This window comes from Vollenhovia emeryi, unplaced genomic scaffold (assembly GCF_000949405.1).
Source record: "Vollenhovia emeryi isolate VEMERY1.0 unplaced genomic scaffold, V.emery_V1.0 DF939144.1, whole genome shotgun sequence".
In the NCBI taxonomy this organism is placed as follows: Eukaryota; Metazoa; Arthropoda; class Insecta; order Hymenoptera; family Formicidae; genus Vollenhovia; species Vollenhovia emeryi.
Window position 1 is genome coordinate 2,029,671 of NW_011967222.1, and position 14,337 is coordinate 2,044,007.

A 14,337-nucleotide genomic window follows, 5' to 3' on the forward strand; every position below is an offset into this window, starting at 1 on the left:
GACACGAGAAACACTACACGTATCGCAAAAGAAAAAAAAAGAAAAAAGAGCTGATTCGCATACTGAATAAACTCAATACGCATAAGTACTTACTTGTGTTAGATTACATTCGCTAAATTAAGTGTGAAGTATTGAAGTTAGAATCTGTCCAATTCGCATTGCTGTATGTATCTATCATGAGATTTATCTTATGTGTTGCGTGTTGTCGTTTATGTATGAACGTGGATGTGTTTGCATGTGTGTATGTGACGATCGAGCCAGTAATTTGTTAATTTATGTTGCTACTATTGATAGTTTACACTCTCCAATAGTTGTATTCATGTTATCGTCATTAAATCGTAATGCAATACACCGAAATATATCCTACGGATAAATATTGTAACAGTAGTATACCTTATCGTGCCACTGGATCTTCGTCTTTCTGCTTTTAAAGAGAGAAAGATTTATGAAATATCGAAGATGCAGATTTCGTTGTACATCCGCGATCTACACTGCTGGATAAAACGATTAGACACTTTAGTAAATTTTCATAAATGCCTTTAATAAGTCAATAACGTTAGCGAATTAAAAATTACGATTTGACATGAACGGCATTGACGAGGATAACTAAGAATAAGATAACTAAGAAAAGATTCACTTAAAGAATGATTCAAAATAGCTTCCTTATTAATACAAGAAAAAGTATTAGAATTTTATTTTTAACTACAATATTTTTCTAAGAAAGTGTCTTGTAATGTAATTCAATTCAAATTCCGTCATTTTTCTTTCAACGAGAAATTGGTTGGAAATTTCATTTATTGAAATATCATTTAACACTGATATTTTTATTCGTCATATAATGCTATTTGATATAAAATCGTCTCCCAGTAATGTTCACGGTGTTTTATCATTATGTCCAGCAATGTATTATGTATCCACGTGCTATATCCAGCGATGGGCATTCGATTTTCCTTCTTGCAAGTTTTCAAACAATTCTAGCATAAAGTTTCGAATAATTTCGAATATTATGCGGAGATTATACGAAAATTATGAATTTTAGTGAATCTTTAACATTTTGACAAATTAATTTTAAGAAATCTTTAAAATTCTTTAGAAAAGTCGTCGAAAATCTTGTCATTTTTGTGAAATAATTTAACAGAGAGACATATTAATTTTATTTGAATATATTTATTTGAATATATTTATTGTAGCTACGAATTATTGCGATTAAGTTATTTATATTATATAAAAAATAATTTTAATATTTTCTTAACGTTGAAAAAAAAATATATATACATTTCATATACATGGTGTATGCGTTTATCATAAAAACTTTAATAAGTGCAAATGTTTTAGGATTTTTGAAACTTGAGAAGACTTAAAGCGATCTCTCACTAATCTCTCTCAAGAATTTTTTATTTCAGATATATACTCGAAATAATTCGAAATTTTTGTAATGATTCAAAGTACTTGTTTTAGCCCATCGCTAAAGTTACGTCGTAATTCTAGTCCAGAGCGACATAAAGAAATGTTTTCGACAAAATAGCACGTATCGAATCAGAGAGTTGACGGATTGAGGGCGGTAATATCTGTAATGGCTAATAATGTGCCAGTAATACTTAGTTTTCTCATTTGACGTGTGTTTTTCCTTGTGCAACGGTATATTCCTAATGTTGTTTTTTTAAGTTATCAAGCGTAGCGCGTTAGTAGCTGTTATGTATGTATTAGCAATGTGTCATTGTGCGTGTAACAGTGCACTTTGCATCGGACCAATTTCAAGGAGCAATTGAGCTTGCGACTTTCCTTCCTTTTGCTCGTAATCCTCCTCACCGTATATAGCTTCAGCGTATTTTTCGCCGATGTATAATCCTGTTGTACGGAATTTCAAAGTATCATGTGTAATAACTTTACTGTCCCTGAGTCATAATGATTTAAATATTGCCTATTATTTCTGTACGCGTGCTATTTATACGAAGTCAGAGCTCTATACATGGCTCGACAAATATCTGACGAAAAGTAAAGTTTCAAGTAATTATCAAATCCCCGTATTAATGCACTTAAGAAAAGCAATACGAGTCTCAAACTCGATTGCGTGCTGACAATCGTCCGGTGTCGTTGTACGAAAACGCTTGTATAATATTATTAAGAGTACCTTGGTACTTCCTGCCTTTTATTTCTTCTTTTAGGAATCTCTATTAGCATTTAAATCTTCGACACTCTCTCTTCGTTCTTGATCCATGCTATACTTGTCTCTCCATACTCGAATGCTGATAATATTAATGTTTCGCCATGAAAAAAAGAGATTATGCTTTTAAATTCCTTCGACAGCAACAGCATGTAAGTTAACGCGTCGCGGATACTTGCGTGCAATTAGAGTAAAATGAGAGAGAAGAGTACACTTCCTATATGCATTAAATATAAATAATCGGGCAAAAATTGGGACGTTCGAGGACCCAGAAGTGTACGTCTCTCCCTCTCTCTCTTTCTCTGCGTGTTCCCGTTGTGTCCCATTTTCCATTGTGTCTTCGAACCAAAGCATGGTAAAGAGGAACCTCTCTGATTGTACTGTGAATGTTGAATAAATCTAGAATATATAATTAGCCTTAAAATGTGTCTGTGTACACGTTGCTTGAAGCGTATTACATACATATAGCGGATAACATCAGAACGGTTCTCCTTGTGTTCCATTAGTAAAGTAAGTCTTTTAGCGAATTTCTCGGATGAGTTGTAACGTGTCGTTTAAAGTGAACCGCGTTCAAAGCTTACTGCAAAACGTATCTTTCATTTTGTAATTTATCCGCCTGGTGTGTCGAAATTCTTTGTATCTTCGCCAGAGGAGAAGCGACAAAAAAAGAGAAAACGGACACACACTTAGATATGTAAATTCTAAGTTCTTTAAGACCAATCGGTATATCCGTATACATATCGCTTATTTTATATTTTAACAAGACTCCGCAGTTTCTTTTAAACGCGCGTATATAGACCCATTATTACTGTCCAGCCTGTACCGTATACGTTTGATAATATTGTTTGGAGTGCGGCCCTCCCCCTCCCCTGTACATTTAATAGATTTTATACACATATGCGCATACGTAGGAACGTTTCTAGGTATAACAAACTGTTGTAAATTACAAGATAGTATGTACTTAACGCCCCTTCGTTTCGCAATGTGTTATAGTATTGTATAACGAAATATACGCATATATATATGTGTATATATATATATGCATATATCTATAGTATATTGTACACAATTGTTAGATATATATAGCATGTATATCTAAAGTGTACATACATACGTGTGTATATACACGTTGGGTATGCATGCAAATATACGAATATACATATAAAATAATATAAAATATCAGTATATATGTCGACACTCGTTTCCAGCTGGTCTGATCGGGTATCATTCTAATAATTATAATGTGTTGACCTGACAGCGATACGATTCGAAGTAATCTAGAGCCGAATGCGCAATCGCACGATCCGATTTATTGTACGATACGATGCAAATGTATGTCCATATATAATTTGTTAATATATATCGAGAAGTAAATAGATTTTACTAAAGATTTCTGTATGCTGAGCAGCAGGTTTATCTACGTACAATAGATAGATGTAAACTGAGATAATATCGATAATTGAAGGACGTGGGCAAATTGAACGAGTATTTTGTGCTTTGTAATATAAATTTGTAAGACGCGCGATCACATGTCGTCCAGTCTCTTTTTCTCTTTCCGATAAAATATAAAAGTTTATTTATACAAAGGAAACTAATCTCGCCGCAGGCGCTTACAGACTTGTAATGTTTATAACAATTATGCTTACATTGTATGGGCCAAGATAGAGCAACTCGATAACTGAAAATCAGAAAGTTCGCCTTTGTATGCCTGTACCTCAGCGATACTTGGGAGCTAATTATATTTTGAACCAGTGAGAACAGAAAGGAGACGTGTGACATTTTGGCCGAAATTAAATTAAGAAGGTCCCTTGCTCTTACTTTAATAGATCCTCTCTTCGAGACGAAGTGGTATAAAACTTACTGAAAAATTAATATTGCTTATAAAACAATTTTTTGCCTTTCTCAAATATATGCTGTTGTCACATATACCCTTTTTGTTCTAACCGATTCATTTCTTATTGAATTGTGTATTATTTTTCATTGTTACATTCGACGATTCAAATCACAATGTCTTCAGACGTATTTTCCATCTAACATACTCTAGAATCAAAGATTCGAGTCTTTAAAAAATCATTCTAATTTAAACGATTATTAATTATCATGCCAAGTTCTCTCTTGTTGCATATCTTATTGTTAAATATCTTTTCTAAACGTTTTTTGCTCGATACAAAAATGGGGGAACAGATTTCTAGCGACATATCTGCATTTGTTCAACAACAACGTATCACTATTGGCATGCACAGCTATACCGAGCTGTACCGAGAAACTGAAATTAACCGAATGAACTTGTTCATGCATACAGCTAATGTAATTATCATTATAATCATCTTCTCACACAGGATGTCGTAGAAAAGTTGGATGCTGTTTTAAAGGTTGTGCTTTATCGAAATAAGGAGAGCAACTCGCACAAACCGGATCTCCCAAGTTGAGTTACGTTACAATCCTTGCGTTTCTACGACCGTCGTCATTGCAGTTCGTTACGTATCTACTTTTACCATCGCAACATTCCCTTTAAACAGCTTCCAAATCCTTTCCGCGATACCGTACGCGTCTCTCGTTGCGCGTAAGCTGAGCTCGGACGTTCATGTGCGTATTCTCGCGATGGAGCCTAAGCGCGGTTGTAAACCAAAGTCAAGTCTCAGATGCATACAATGGAAAATAAATATTTGGTGTGTCTCCCTTTATGCTTGATCAGCTAACATTTCGTACACGCTTGTAACACAGCGTCACTGCCCGAGATTAAGTAGCGGCATTTGATATATTCCCCCCCCCCCCCCGTGTAACACCGTACCTCACAGTCGTCGTGGTTTCATATATTCGGCACGAAGAATTCTATAGACGGATGTATATTCAGTTCACCAGCAAACCCCTCGTGGCCCATTCGCGAGGCTTCGCCTCCTGCTCTCGTATACTCGTTCGGTGGCTCCGCAAAACATCGTCCGGGTGATCCTATTTTTTCTGGCAAACACCCCGGTACGTTGTACAATCTTATATGAAATAACCGGATGCGAGTTTGTATTCGAGCAGCGAGCAACAATATACACTTGGTATACTATAGATAACATAATAAAAAGTGAGAATATAATAAATGAATGGACCTGTACAGAAGTCTATTGTATTTGTCATTGTATTTTTTCTTGCCATTGCCTGTTAAATTATTGATAGGCAATATCGTGTTCTACAAATTCAGAGGAGACTCCCTCTCGCGAAGAATCATATCGGTTCTTTTATGTACAATTAATTCAATGAAAGCTAACGCTATTAATAACGACCAGCCAATTTGTTCTTTACAAACAGAACTCTGTGCGTTGTACATGTTTCTCAAATCTGGACCTATCAACACTTTCGGTTCCTTTGTTTCTATTAGTTCCTCGCTTTCTTGCAGCAGCTTTTGCAACATATACTGCGTGGAAATAGCCTCGTTGTCTATTATAAGACCATAGATTTTTAGTAATACACGCTGCCGAAGTATAAAAATATTGTTTGCCACAAACGTTGTGGTGTCTGAAAGATTTGTAACAAAAATTTATATTAGATTTTTCTTCCCCGTGTAATGTGTAATAAAAAAATACCAGCATTAAAACGAGTGCTAATCTTTCGAATAAAATCATGGTTGCAGCTGGCAATCTTTATTTTAGTCTAATCGATCTCTTAAATTGTTATTAAACTTGTATTTTCATAAAACAATAATTGACGTATATAAATTAGAAAAGAGAAAACTACATTTTGTATTCCTCAATCTTGACTTCCCCTCATAAGAAAAAAATAACAATTCTAATTAGTAAATTTTAGTCGTTGGAACATTCATATAATTAATAAAGTACATTTTCCATACCATTAAATCTACTATCCAACAACGTCAGATACGACAGAATGATAGCGCCTATTATAGACCGTTGTACAAAGTCCTGATGAAGGTGGCGATTTTGTACGTGGCCAATGTCACCATTGGCCTCTTGCATCACATACCGATCAGCCTTCGGTAATTTTCTAGCAATTGGTATTGTCTAAAAACCAATAGAGAGGCGCGATGTGATATCGTACGATTGACGGTAACTAAGATCTCTAAGCAACACAGTTTTACTGAGTGAATAAAAAAGCCTCTTGAAGGCTTGAATATTTACTTCTTGGAGTAAAGTGTGAATAGTTTCCTTCGTCCCTTTTCGCGGAAAAGATTTATAACCCCACTGTGATACCTCACAATCACGATTTAATAAAGACCAACTGACCAAGTCGTGTCCTACGTATATTCCTAATACTGTGTTGACATCCTGTAACATATAGATGAAATTGATCGAAGATTCATAGAAACGAGAGAGAGAGGAAAACCGTCGATACTTTTCACCCAATTCTTTAATGGGACAACTGAGGAGAGTCTGGCTTCTCGTACCTTTTGATTCCCAGTATTTTGTGGTGTTGCAATTAAACCCGGTATAATCTTCTTAGGTGGTTTCTTCTTGCCACATAAAATTGACTTATAAAAATTGAACACCCATTTATTATTCATACTCTGTATTTGTAACAAATCATCCAGCGATTCAAACGGCCCATTATTTGCACGGAGCAATTCTAATTTCTCTGCACGATTCTTCGTAATGGAGTATCTTCACAAAGATAATATTAACAGTAATAAATGCACCGGAAATTTATAATATATGACTGTACGTAAGTTCTTAAAGAAATGGTTAACTCACTTAAGTAAGTCCGTTGTGGCTTTGGTATTTATTACTTCAAGTATTTTCTCCTTATCTTCTGAAGAGAGAAGATTTATATCGAAAGCATCAGCGAGTTCATTTTTGTTCAGTTTAAAAACAGTTGTGCTCAGTGCTCGATGCTTGTGGATCTACAAAGAGGATAAAAGAGAGATAAAATGGAGACTAATGAATACCAAAGGGGGCAATTTTTCATTTTTTTTTGTTGTAAAATAATGGCATACTTATTATTCAAAAAATTATTAATCTCTGCAAGGTACGTAATCTAAAATCATACCTGCCCTCGTTGGTTTTTCATAACTGTATTAAAAAACCTCGTCAGCATACCGTTCCACATTTTGTTATTGATATTGTAAAGTCATAGACACAAAATATGACACAGTTGATCGCTAATTATCTGAAATCTTCGATATGTAGTAATATAATTATTAATTAGCTTTATAAATGTGTCCGACATCAGTTCAATTTGCAAGCAACACGGATAAATATTTACACGTGAGTGCCGAAGAGCATGCTTCGGCAACTGCGTTACAGAACAGACGAAAAGTAGAGAAAGTGCAGCTACGAAAAGGCACAACTGCGTGGACCTAACCTAATCTAACCTAACTTACAATGACTGGTATTTAAAAAATGCGCGAGATTCGAAATGCCAGATAAGAATAAAGGCTGGTTTGTGCAAGATCGTAATCGTTAACTTAGGCCGCAATCGGTAAAAATTGGCCAATTACAGTCAACTATTCTCTTTACTTTTAACGGTGATTGGACAATTTTTACCGATTCCGGTATAATTTAACAGTTACGGTCTTGCAAAAAGTATTTAAAAAATCGAGCGCGTTTTTCAATTTTACATAGAAATTCTATATTAGAAAATGTTAAGAATTTTGGAGAATATTATCGTGATTATCACGTGCCCTTGTGTTTTAACGTGAAACGGTTAACACTGCTGATTGAGTTATTATCTATTTTATTTTTCGTGTAATTTCCTTTACAATGTATACAATAATATAAAAGAAATAATTACAATATAAAATTAAATATATAATATCTATACAATACAATATTTCTCTCGACGTTACATATGAAATATTCGGTATGCATACAGTAACATGAAATTCTTGCAATGTAACATATACAGGGTGTCGGATTCGCTTTGGACGACTCCAAAGATTACAGTAGATTGGGTCAAGAAGAAAAGTTATATACCATTTTACAAAATTCGTAATTATTATCGCGTAATTAAGAAAAACGTCTGAGCCAATAAGTGCACGGAGGAACTGAAGACCGGACTCGGCAGCATGCAAAATACGATTGCAATTATAATGTGAATCCAGCCGTAGTCGTAAGAATAGTCGACTGTGATTGGTCAATTCTTATGTATCTGACGGAATTGACTAATCGCAGTCCATTATTCTTACGACTACGACTTTACGACTTCTATGTAGACGAGGCTTGGATGTCGTAAGTCGTGTCGGAAGAAATTGACCAATTACAGTTCATTATTCTTCGACCGTAAAGCCTCCGCTACAATGATTCTCGGTTCTGTCTACAATGGTCGTAGTCGTAAGAATAATCGACTGCGATTGGTCAATTCTTATGTGTCTGACGAAATTGACCAATCGCAGTCGATTATTCTTACGACTACGACTCTGCGACTTCTATGTAGACGAGGCTTAAATACTTGCGTGCGTACGTGCGCATGCGCCCAGAAATAGCGGGGTTATAGATACATCGTCGTAGTACGCCACGTTTTCTCTCAATCAGATCGGCTTCCATGATTGTCTCGCGTGCCGACGCTTAGCAGTATTCCGGATTTTGATTGCAGTCGCACGTATTTTAGCCAACTTCAAAATGGAGCAAGGTGAGTAACATCGCTCTTGTACGAATGTTTAATTTTTTTTCTCAAGAATTCGAGTTCTCTCTACGTTTATTCGGGATCGCGTCATTACTGTTATGAATTCCGCCCGATCCCACTACGAACACGTGTCTGCGGCATCGGTTTTGCCTACGATGATAGTACTGTATAAATCCTTGCACAAGTTGTTAAATCAGTAAACATTACTCACTACGTTTGCCTCTCCGAATGTAATTCGTGAAAATCGCTTGTTCCATTTTTTAAATAGGGGTTAGGGTAGATTAGGTTATATTCTCGATTACTTGCAGAGAAGAGTAAGAAGAAGGATAAGAAGAAGTCGCTCGGCGAGCTGCAGTTGGCGACGAAATGCGAGCTCGAGCCCTCCAACGTGGAGGTGAAGCTCGAGTGCAAGGACTGGCCGCTGCTGTTCAAGGTGATTTGCTTTAAATTGTTCGCCTCGAATCGCGGCGCATGGGGCTGCCATTGCAACGACAGCTAATTTCGTACCATATCTATTGCAGAATTTTGATAAGATGCTGACGCGCACGAAGCATTTTACCCCGTTGACAAGTGGTTCTACGCCGCTACATCGCAGCCTATCAGAATACATAAAGTCAGGCTGCATCAATCTAGATAAGCCGTGCAATCCGTCGTCGCACGAGGTGGTGGCTTGGATAAAGAAGATCCTAAAGGTGGAGAAGACCGGTCACTCCGGCACGTTGGATCCCAAGGTATCGGGAGTCCTGATAGTCTGCATAGACAGAGCGACGAGACTGGCCAAGTCGCAGCAGTCTGCTGGAAAGGAATACGTTGCTGTGTTTAAGCTCCATTCTGCTGCGGAAAGTACCCAGAAGGTAAATATGCATAACATATTATTATGGATAACACAGAATAAATGTTTGTACAAGCAAACGGATGTAAAACAGGATAAACAAGTATTTACATAATAAAATATAATATACAGATAATACATTGAGTGATAGGAAATTGAATGCGAGTCTCTCTGATTGTTGTATCGCTGCGCTAGCTTACGATAAATACAAAATGTGCAAAGCTCAAAAGTTTTTCTTCAGCATAAAATCCTTTATTCATTTATTCTTTGTTATCCAAATTGCATCTTTGTTGCGTGTATTAATTCTCTGTGATATTTTATATTTATGTCACACTGATACAATGATTTAGGTAAATCAAGCGTTGGAGAAATTGCGCGGTGCTCTCTTTCAAAGGCCGCCGTTGATATCGGCGGTCAAGAGACAGCTCCGCGTCAGGACAGTTTACGACAGTTGGTTCCTTGATTACGACAAAGAGCGCAATATGGGGGTGTTCCGCGTCAGCTGCGAAGCTGGCTCTTATATCAGAACTATGTGTGTCCATCTCGGGCTCTTCTTAGGTACTGGTTGTCACATGCAAGAACTTCGAAGAAGTCGCTCCGGCGTTCAGTCCGAACAGGATGGTATGGTTACCATGCACGATATCCTCGACGCCCAATGGCTGTACGAAAATCACGGGGACGAGTCGTATCTGAGGAGAGTTATAAAGCCGCTGGAATCGCTGCTAGTGAATCACAAAAGGATCGTCATAAAGGATAGCGCTGTATGTATCAGACTTTTGCACCGATAATGGAAATTGAATATTGTTTAACAGCACTTCATTTGTTTATGCGAACTTACTAGGTGAACGCAATCTGTTACGGAGCCAAGATCATGCTGCCGGGCGTCTTGATGTACGATCAAGGGATAGAGTTGAATCAGGAAATTGTAATTGTGTCTACTAAGGGCGAGGCTGTAGCACTTGGTAAGTATATTTTTGAAGTAACAGCGACATATGTCGCAGTTGTTTAATCGCTGATGATATTTATTAATGCTCAACTTATCATTTTTACACTTGTGTTCGCAATACTTGCCCTTATAATCTTGAAATAATATTTACCTTCTATATCAGCCATAGCTTTGATGTCTACTCCAACTATGACTACCTGTGATCATGGGGTAGTTGCGAAACTCAAAAGAGTAATCATGGAGAGAGATTCGTATCCAAGGAAGTGGGGTTTGGGACCTAAAGCAATGCAAAAAAAACGTATGATAGTTGATGGGACATTAGACAAACATGGGAAACCAAATGAGAACACGCCCACTGACTGGTTACAAAGTTATAAAGACTTTGCGGCAGCACCAGCAACCGAACCTGCAACGGTAAGTCATTTCACGTAGATCTTTTCGGATATGAATGTATATCACGAGCGTATATTTACGTGCAAATTAGTAACGATTGAAGAGTGAAAGAATGGCGCACCAAAGAAAATTCTACGCGTGCTCACATAAAAAATTTCCAATTTTTTTTATTTTAAGGCCTGGTAAAATTCCTTTAACGGTGCTAAAGAATTATCATCAGTGACACTAAAAGTTCAAAATTCATAAGACTTGATCAAGTGGTTTAGAAATAGCATTTTTTCAAAAGTACTCATGCTTCACTGAATTATCCTAAATATATATGAAATATTACATTTATATTTTCAATAATCAATAAATTTTCAATAATCAATATAGACGGAAAAGAATGGTGACGTAACCGTTAGTGGTAAGAAAAGGAAAAGAGAAGAAGATACGAGTACAGTGGAAGTAACAGTTAAAGAAGAAACGATGGAGAGTATAGAAACATCGTCGCCGAAAGATAAAAAGAAGAAAAAGGAGAAAAAGAAGAAAAAGGAAAAACCTGATCCAGAAGGCGAAGAGTCTGTTGTAGTGGAAGAAGCTACCAGTGGGGTAATTGAACTAGTCCTAATAATTAGATGTACAATCGGAAAATTTGAATAGTATTACAATATGCAATTTATGTATTTTAGGAATGTACAGGAAAGGAAGAGAAAAGGAAGAAGAAGAAGAAGAAGAAGGACAAAGATCGGGAACCTTCGTCGAGTTAGAATAATGTTTAATAAAGAATATTTTTAAGACTAAACTGTTACGTAAAGTGTACAGTTATTTTTTTATTGAATCGTCTATTGTCCTGAATTATATTGAGACTTTGCTCCAATTTTATATATTATATATAATACTTATAATTTTTCTTGATTTCATAAAAAAAACTTTTGTATTCCGAAATTATAAAGGAATACAAAGTATCTACGAGATTCTCTTTTACGGTTTCGAATGTTTCTCACGATATTCCTAACGTATATCTTTTCTTTTTAGATATGAATGAAGAACTCTGAACTAGTATTCTAGCTTGTATTCTGACTTTTCGTAAGACTAAGTTAGAAGAATTTATTGTACATATATCTTTTTCCTCATCATGTATATGTATTATATATGCATTTTTTTGTTTCCTCCAATACGTAAATCTACAAATCAATGATATAGATAGCAATCACAGGTGTCCAAGTATCAATAATAACTGATTGTACATGTCTATACTGTGTAACTTTATACACTACATTAAATTCATTTCCAGGTATCAGCAATATTTATTATGTATCGCTTGTTAAACATCACGTGCCATAATTTAACAACGTTTAATGTTCAGTTTGATAATTATATCAAATTTGTAAAGACAACGTACTTTTCAAGAAAAATAATTAAGTTGTGCTCGATTGTGTGCACGTCGGGGATACAAAATGTCATATCTATTTTAAAAAGATGTATATTTCCTTTAAATACCATATTGCGAATGACGTATCAGAAAACAGTTATTTAAATACAACCGTATCGAGCATAGCTCCCAAACACTGAACAATATTTGTAGCCATCAGTGTGTCGACCTTTTCTTCCAAATGCCGTTTTGGATCTTGCTTGCCCACATTCTTTATCGCTAATTGCTCGGGTGTCATCTTTTCCTCCTCCTCCAAAGCCTGCGAGGAAAACTCGGCGATTATTATAACAGATACTTAACATGTCCTCCAATGTGCACGTACCATACAAACAATATGGTGCGTGCGGCTTTCGCATGTTTTACCTTGTTATAATTCTTGGCGAGTTCAAGCATCTCGGAAACGATATTCTCATTGAGTCGACTGTGCTCCGAATACTCGGCAAGGGTAAGACCGTCCATCCAGGTTTTCTTATGCAGATTCAGCAGCATCTTCTGCTCCAGCTCGTTCTTGCGGTAATTAATACTAATACTGTAATAATGCCGATTCAATCCGTGTATCAGCGCTTGAACGGACGGTTTCTGTAGGTGGCCTAAATTCGATGTCGTTTGTCTCGGTTCTTGTCCCAACACCTGCAATCCGTACACAATGAAGTCGCAATCGGGGGGAGGACATAATTGTTACAAGTGTGCGCTCACCATCATATTTGGATTGATTAATCTAAATGCGTCGATAACAACTTTCCCTTTCACTGATTGTATAGGATCGATGACGACAGCTACCGCTCTCTCGCTAAGCGCCTCGAAGGACTGTTGAGTGTTGATGTCCACTCCGGACAGCCAGCAGCCGAATCCCGGATGGGAATGGTACCAGCCGACCACCATTTCCGGCCGACCGGTCTGCTTTAGCATGTCCAACATCTTCGCCTGAAACACCGGATCCACCGCTTCCACACTGACGCCCTGAGGAAACGCAAGGAGTGTCAGTACACAAATACACCCATTGTATTAAATCTTCCCGTCCCAGCACTTACCGTTCCCGTTTGCGGCATAGCGAAGACGTCGATAACGCGAACGGTGTAATCGTCAACGAACTCACCCAGCATCAGACCCATCACCTCCATCGGCACCCCGGCGCGGCCGTGTTTAAGCATTTTCAGGAGGGCCAAGGACGATATGTACACCTGTAACAGGGCGAAGAGGACGGTGAGGCGACACGAAGGTGGGCAGAGGCGCGAGGGATTCGTGACGGATACCTGTTCCGCTGTGTCCACAACAGGCGCGTCAGAGGGTGGTGGTCCCTGATTCAGGCCCGGCATCCCACCGCCCAGTCGTAACAGCCTGTCCATCCTGACGCGTCACTCGGGCTCGACACTGCAAATATTCGAAGGCTACTGTACAACCGCAACGCGGAGCCGTCGGAGATTCGGCCTGAACGCGCCTCTCCGTACGTACAGGCGGATGTTTGGAGGTTAGGAAAAGAACGCTACGTGATTCTCGGGCTATTCCTCGGCGAACCGCGGGGCAAGAGGGTCGCGCGCTTCTTATCGGGCCCAGGACGCAGCTGTTCGCACGGTTGCTCCGTTCTTCAGCGAGAGAATTTCCCCGTCGTCGCGGCAGACCGGGCGAGTATTCCCGTCACCGCTGACAAGCCTCAAAATCCTCAAAATGTGCACAATCACGAGCGCAGCGCAGCCTGCTGGTTGCTGCCAGCGTTGCGAGACGGCACTGACGGCAGGACGTAAACAGGGCTGTCTGACACGCCTGTGTATCTCGGGCACTCAGCTGACTCAGCACCGATTGTTCCGACACGGGATGAGAATGTCTCCGCCTCGGGTGCAGCTGCGCTCCGGGCTCGCCCCGCCTTGTTGAGCTTGAAAAGTTAGCTGGAATGAGAGTTGAAAGTAAAGCCCGCTGCAGACGATGCTATTTTTCCTGCTGGATTGCTTGCGATCTAATAAATTACTATCGTTGCTAGTAATTTAGTATAAATATATATAATAGCATCGTCTGCAGCGGGCTTTAGG

General features: G+C 38.1%; 3 protein-coding genes across 4 annotated transcripts; 1 reads left to right on the forward strand and 2 right to left on the reverse strand.

The window, feature by feature from the left end:
- Nucleotides 1–3,716: 3,716 nt before the first annotated feature.
- LOC105566582 (transcription elongation factor, mitochondrial) lies at nt 3,717–7,442 on the reverse strand. Its single transcript, XM_012020699.1, has 6 exons — nt 7,154–7,442; nt 6,859–7,007; nt 6,555–6,768; nt 6,289–6,435; nt 6,000–6,171; nt 3,717–5,668 (listed from the first exon to the last, which is right to left on the reverse strand). Exons 1-6 carry the CDS (start codon nt 7,211–7,213, stop codon nt 5,343–5,345), a joined length of 1,068 nt encoding a protein of 355 aa, XP_011876089.1. The 5' UTR covers nt 7,214–7,442; the 3' UTR covers nt 3,717–5,342.
- A 1,137-nt stretch (nt 7,443–8,579) lies between these two features.
- Nucleotides 8,580–12,135, forward strand: LOC105566583 (H/ACA ribonucleoprotein complex subunit 4). The gene is made up of 8 exons (XM_012020700.1): nt 8,580–8,734; nt 9,037–9,161; nt 9,250–9,582; nt 9,911–10,321; nt 10,402–10,522; nt 10,670–10,920; nt 11,275–11,490; nt 11,571–12,135. The coding sequence occupies exons 1-8, from the start codon at nt 8,725–8,727 to the stop codon at nt 11,646–11,648; spliced, it is 1,545 nt and encodes a 514-aa protein (XP_011876090.1). The 5' UTR covers nt 8,580–8,724; the 3' UTR covers nt 11,649–12,135.
- A 39-nt stretch (nt 12,136–12,174) lies between these two features.
- LOC105566584 (26S proteasome non-ATPase regulatory subunit 14) lies at nt 12,175–14,016 on the reverse strand. 2 transcript variants are annotated; one of them, XM_012020702.1, is made up of 6 exons: nt 13,801–14,016; nt 13,567–13,684; nt 13,345–13,494; nt 13,010–13,273; nt 12,677–12,943; nt 12,175–12,572 (listed from the first exon to the last, which is right to left on the reverse strand). In XM_012020702.1, exons 2-6 carry the CDS (start codon nt 13,657–13,659, stop codon nt 12,411–12,413), a joined length of 936 nt encoding a protein of 311 aa, XP_011876092.1. In that variant the 5' UTR covers nt 13,660–13,684; nt 13,801–14,016; the 3' UTR covers nt 12,175–12,410. The 2 variants fall into 2 exon arrangements, with proteins under 2 accessions (XP_011876092.1, XP_011876091.1); XM_012020701.1 differs by having other exon boundaries at nt 13,766–14,016.
- Nucleotides 14,017–14,337: the final 321 nt, after the last annotated feature.

Coding starts and splice junctions, on each gene's coding strand:
- LOC105566582 (XM_012020699.1), bottom strand. CDS start 7,213: ATGTGGAACGGTATGCTGACGAGGTTTTTTAATACAGTTATGAAAAAC. Junction 7,008..7,153: donor TGAAAAACCAACGAGGGCAG/GTATGATTTTAG, acceptor TCCTCTTTGTAG/ATCCACAAGCATCGAGCACT. Junction 6,769..6,858: donor GCCACAACGGACTTACTTAA/GTGAGTTAACCA, acceptor ATCTTTGTGAAG/ATACTCCATTACGAAGAATC.
- LOC105566583 (XM_012020700.1), top strand. Junction 9,583..9,910: donor CTGCGGAAAGTACCCAGAAG/GTAAATATGCAT, acceptor ACAATGATTTAG/GTAAATCAAGCGTTGGAGAA. Junction 10,921..11,274: donor CAGCAACCGAACCTGCAACG/GTAAGTCATTTC, acceptor TAATCAATATAG/ACGGAAAAGAATGGTGACGT.
- LOC105566584 (XM_012020702.1), bottom strand. CDS start 13,659: ATGGACAGGCTGTTACGACTGGGCGGTGGGATGCCGGGCCTGAATCAG. Junction 13,495..13,566: donor TTGTGGACACAGCGGAACAG/GTATCCGTCACG, acceptor GCCCTGTTACAG/GTGTACATATCGTCCTTGGC. Junction 12,573..12,676: donor TCGCCAAGAATTATAACAAG/GTAAAACATGCG, acceptor TTTTCCTCGCAG/GCTTTGGAGGAGGAGGAAAA.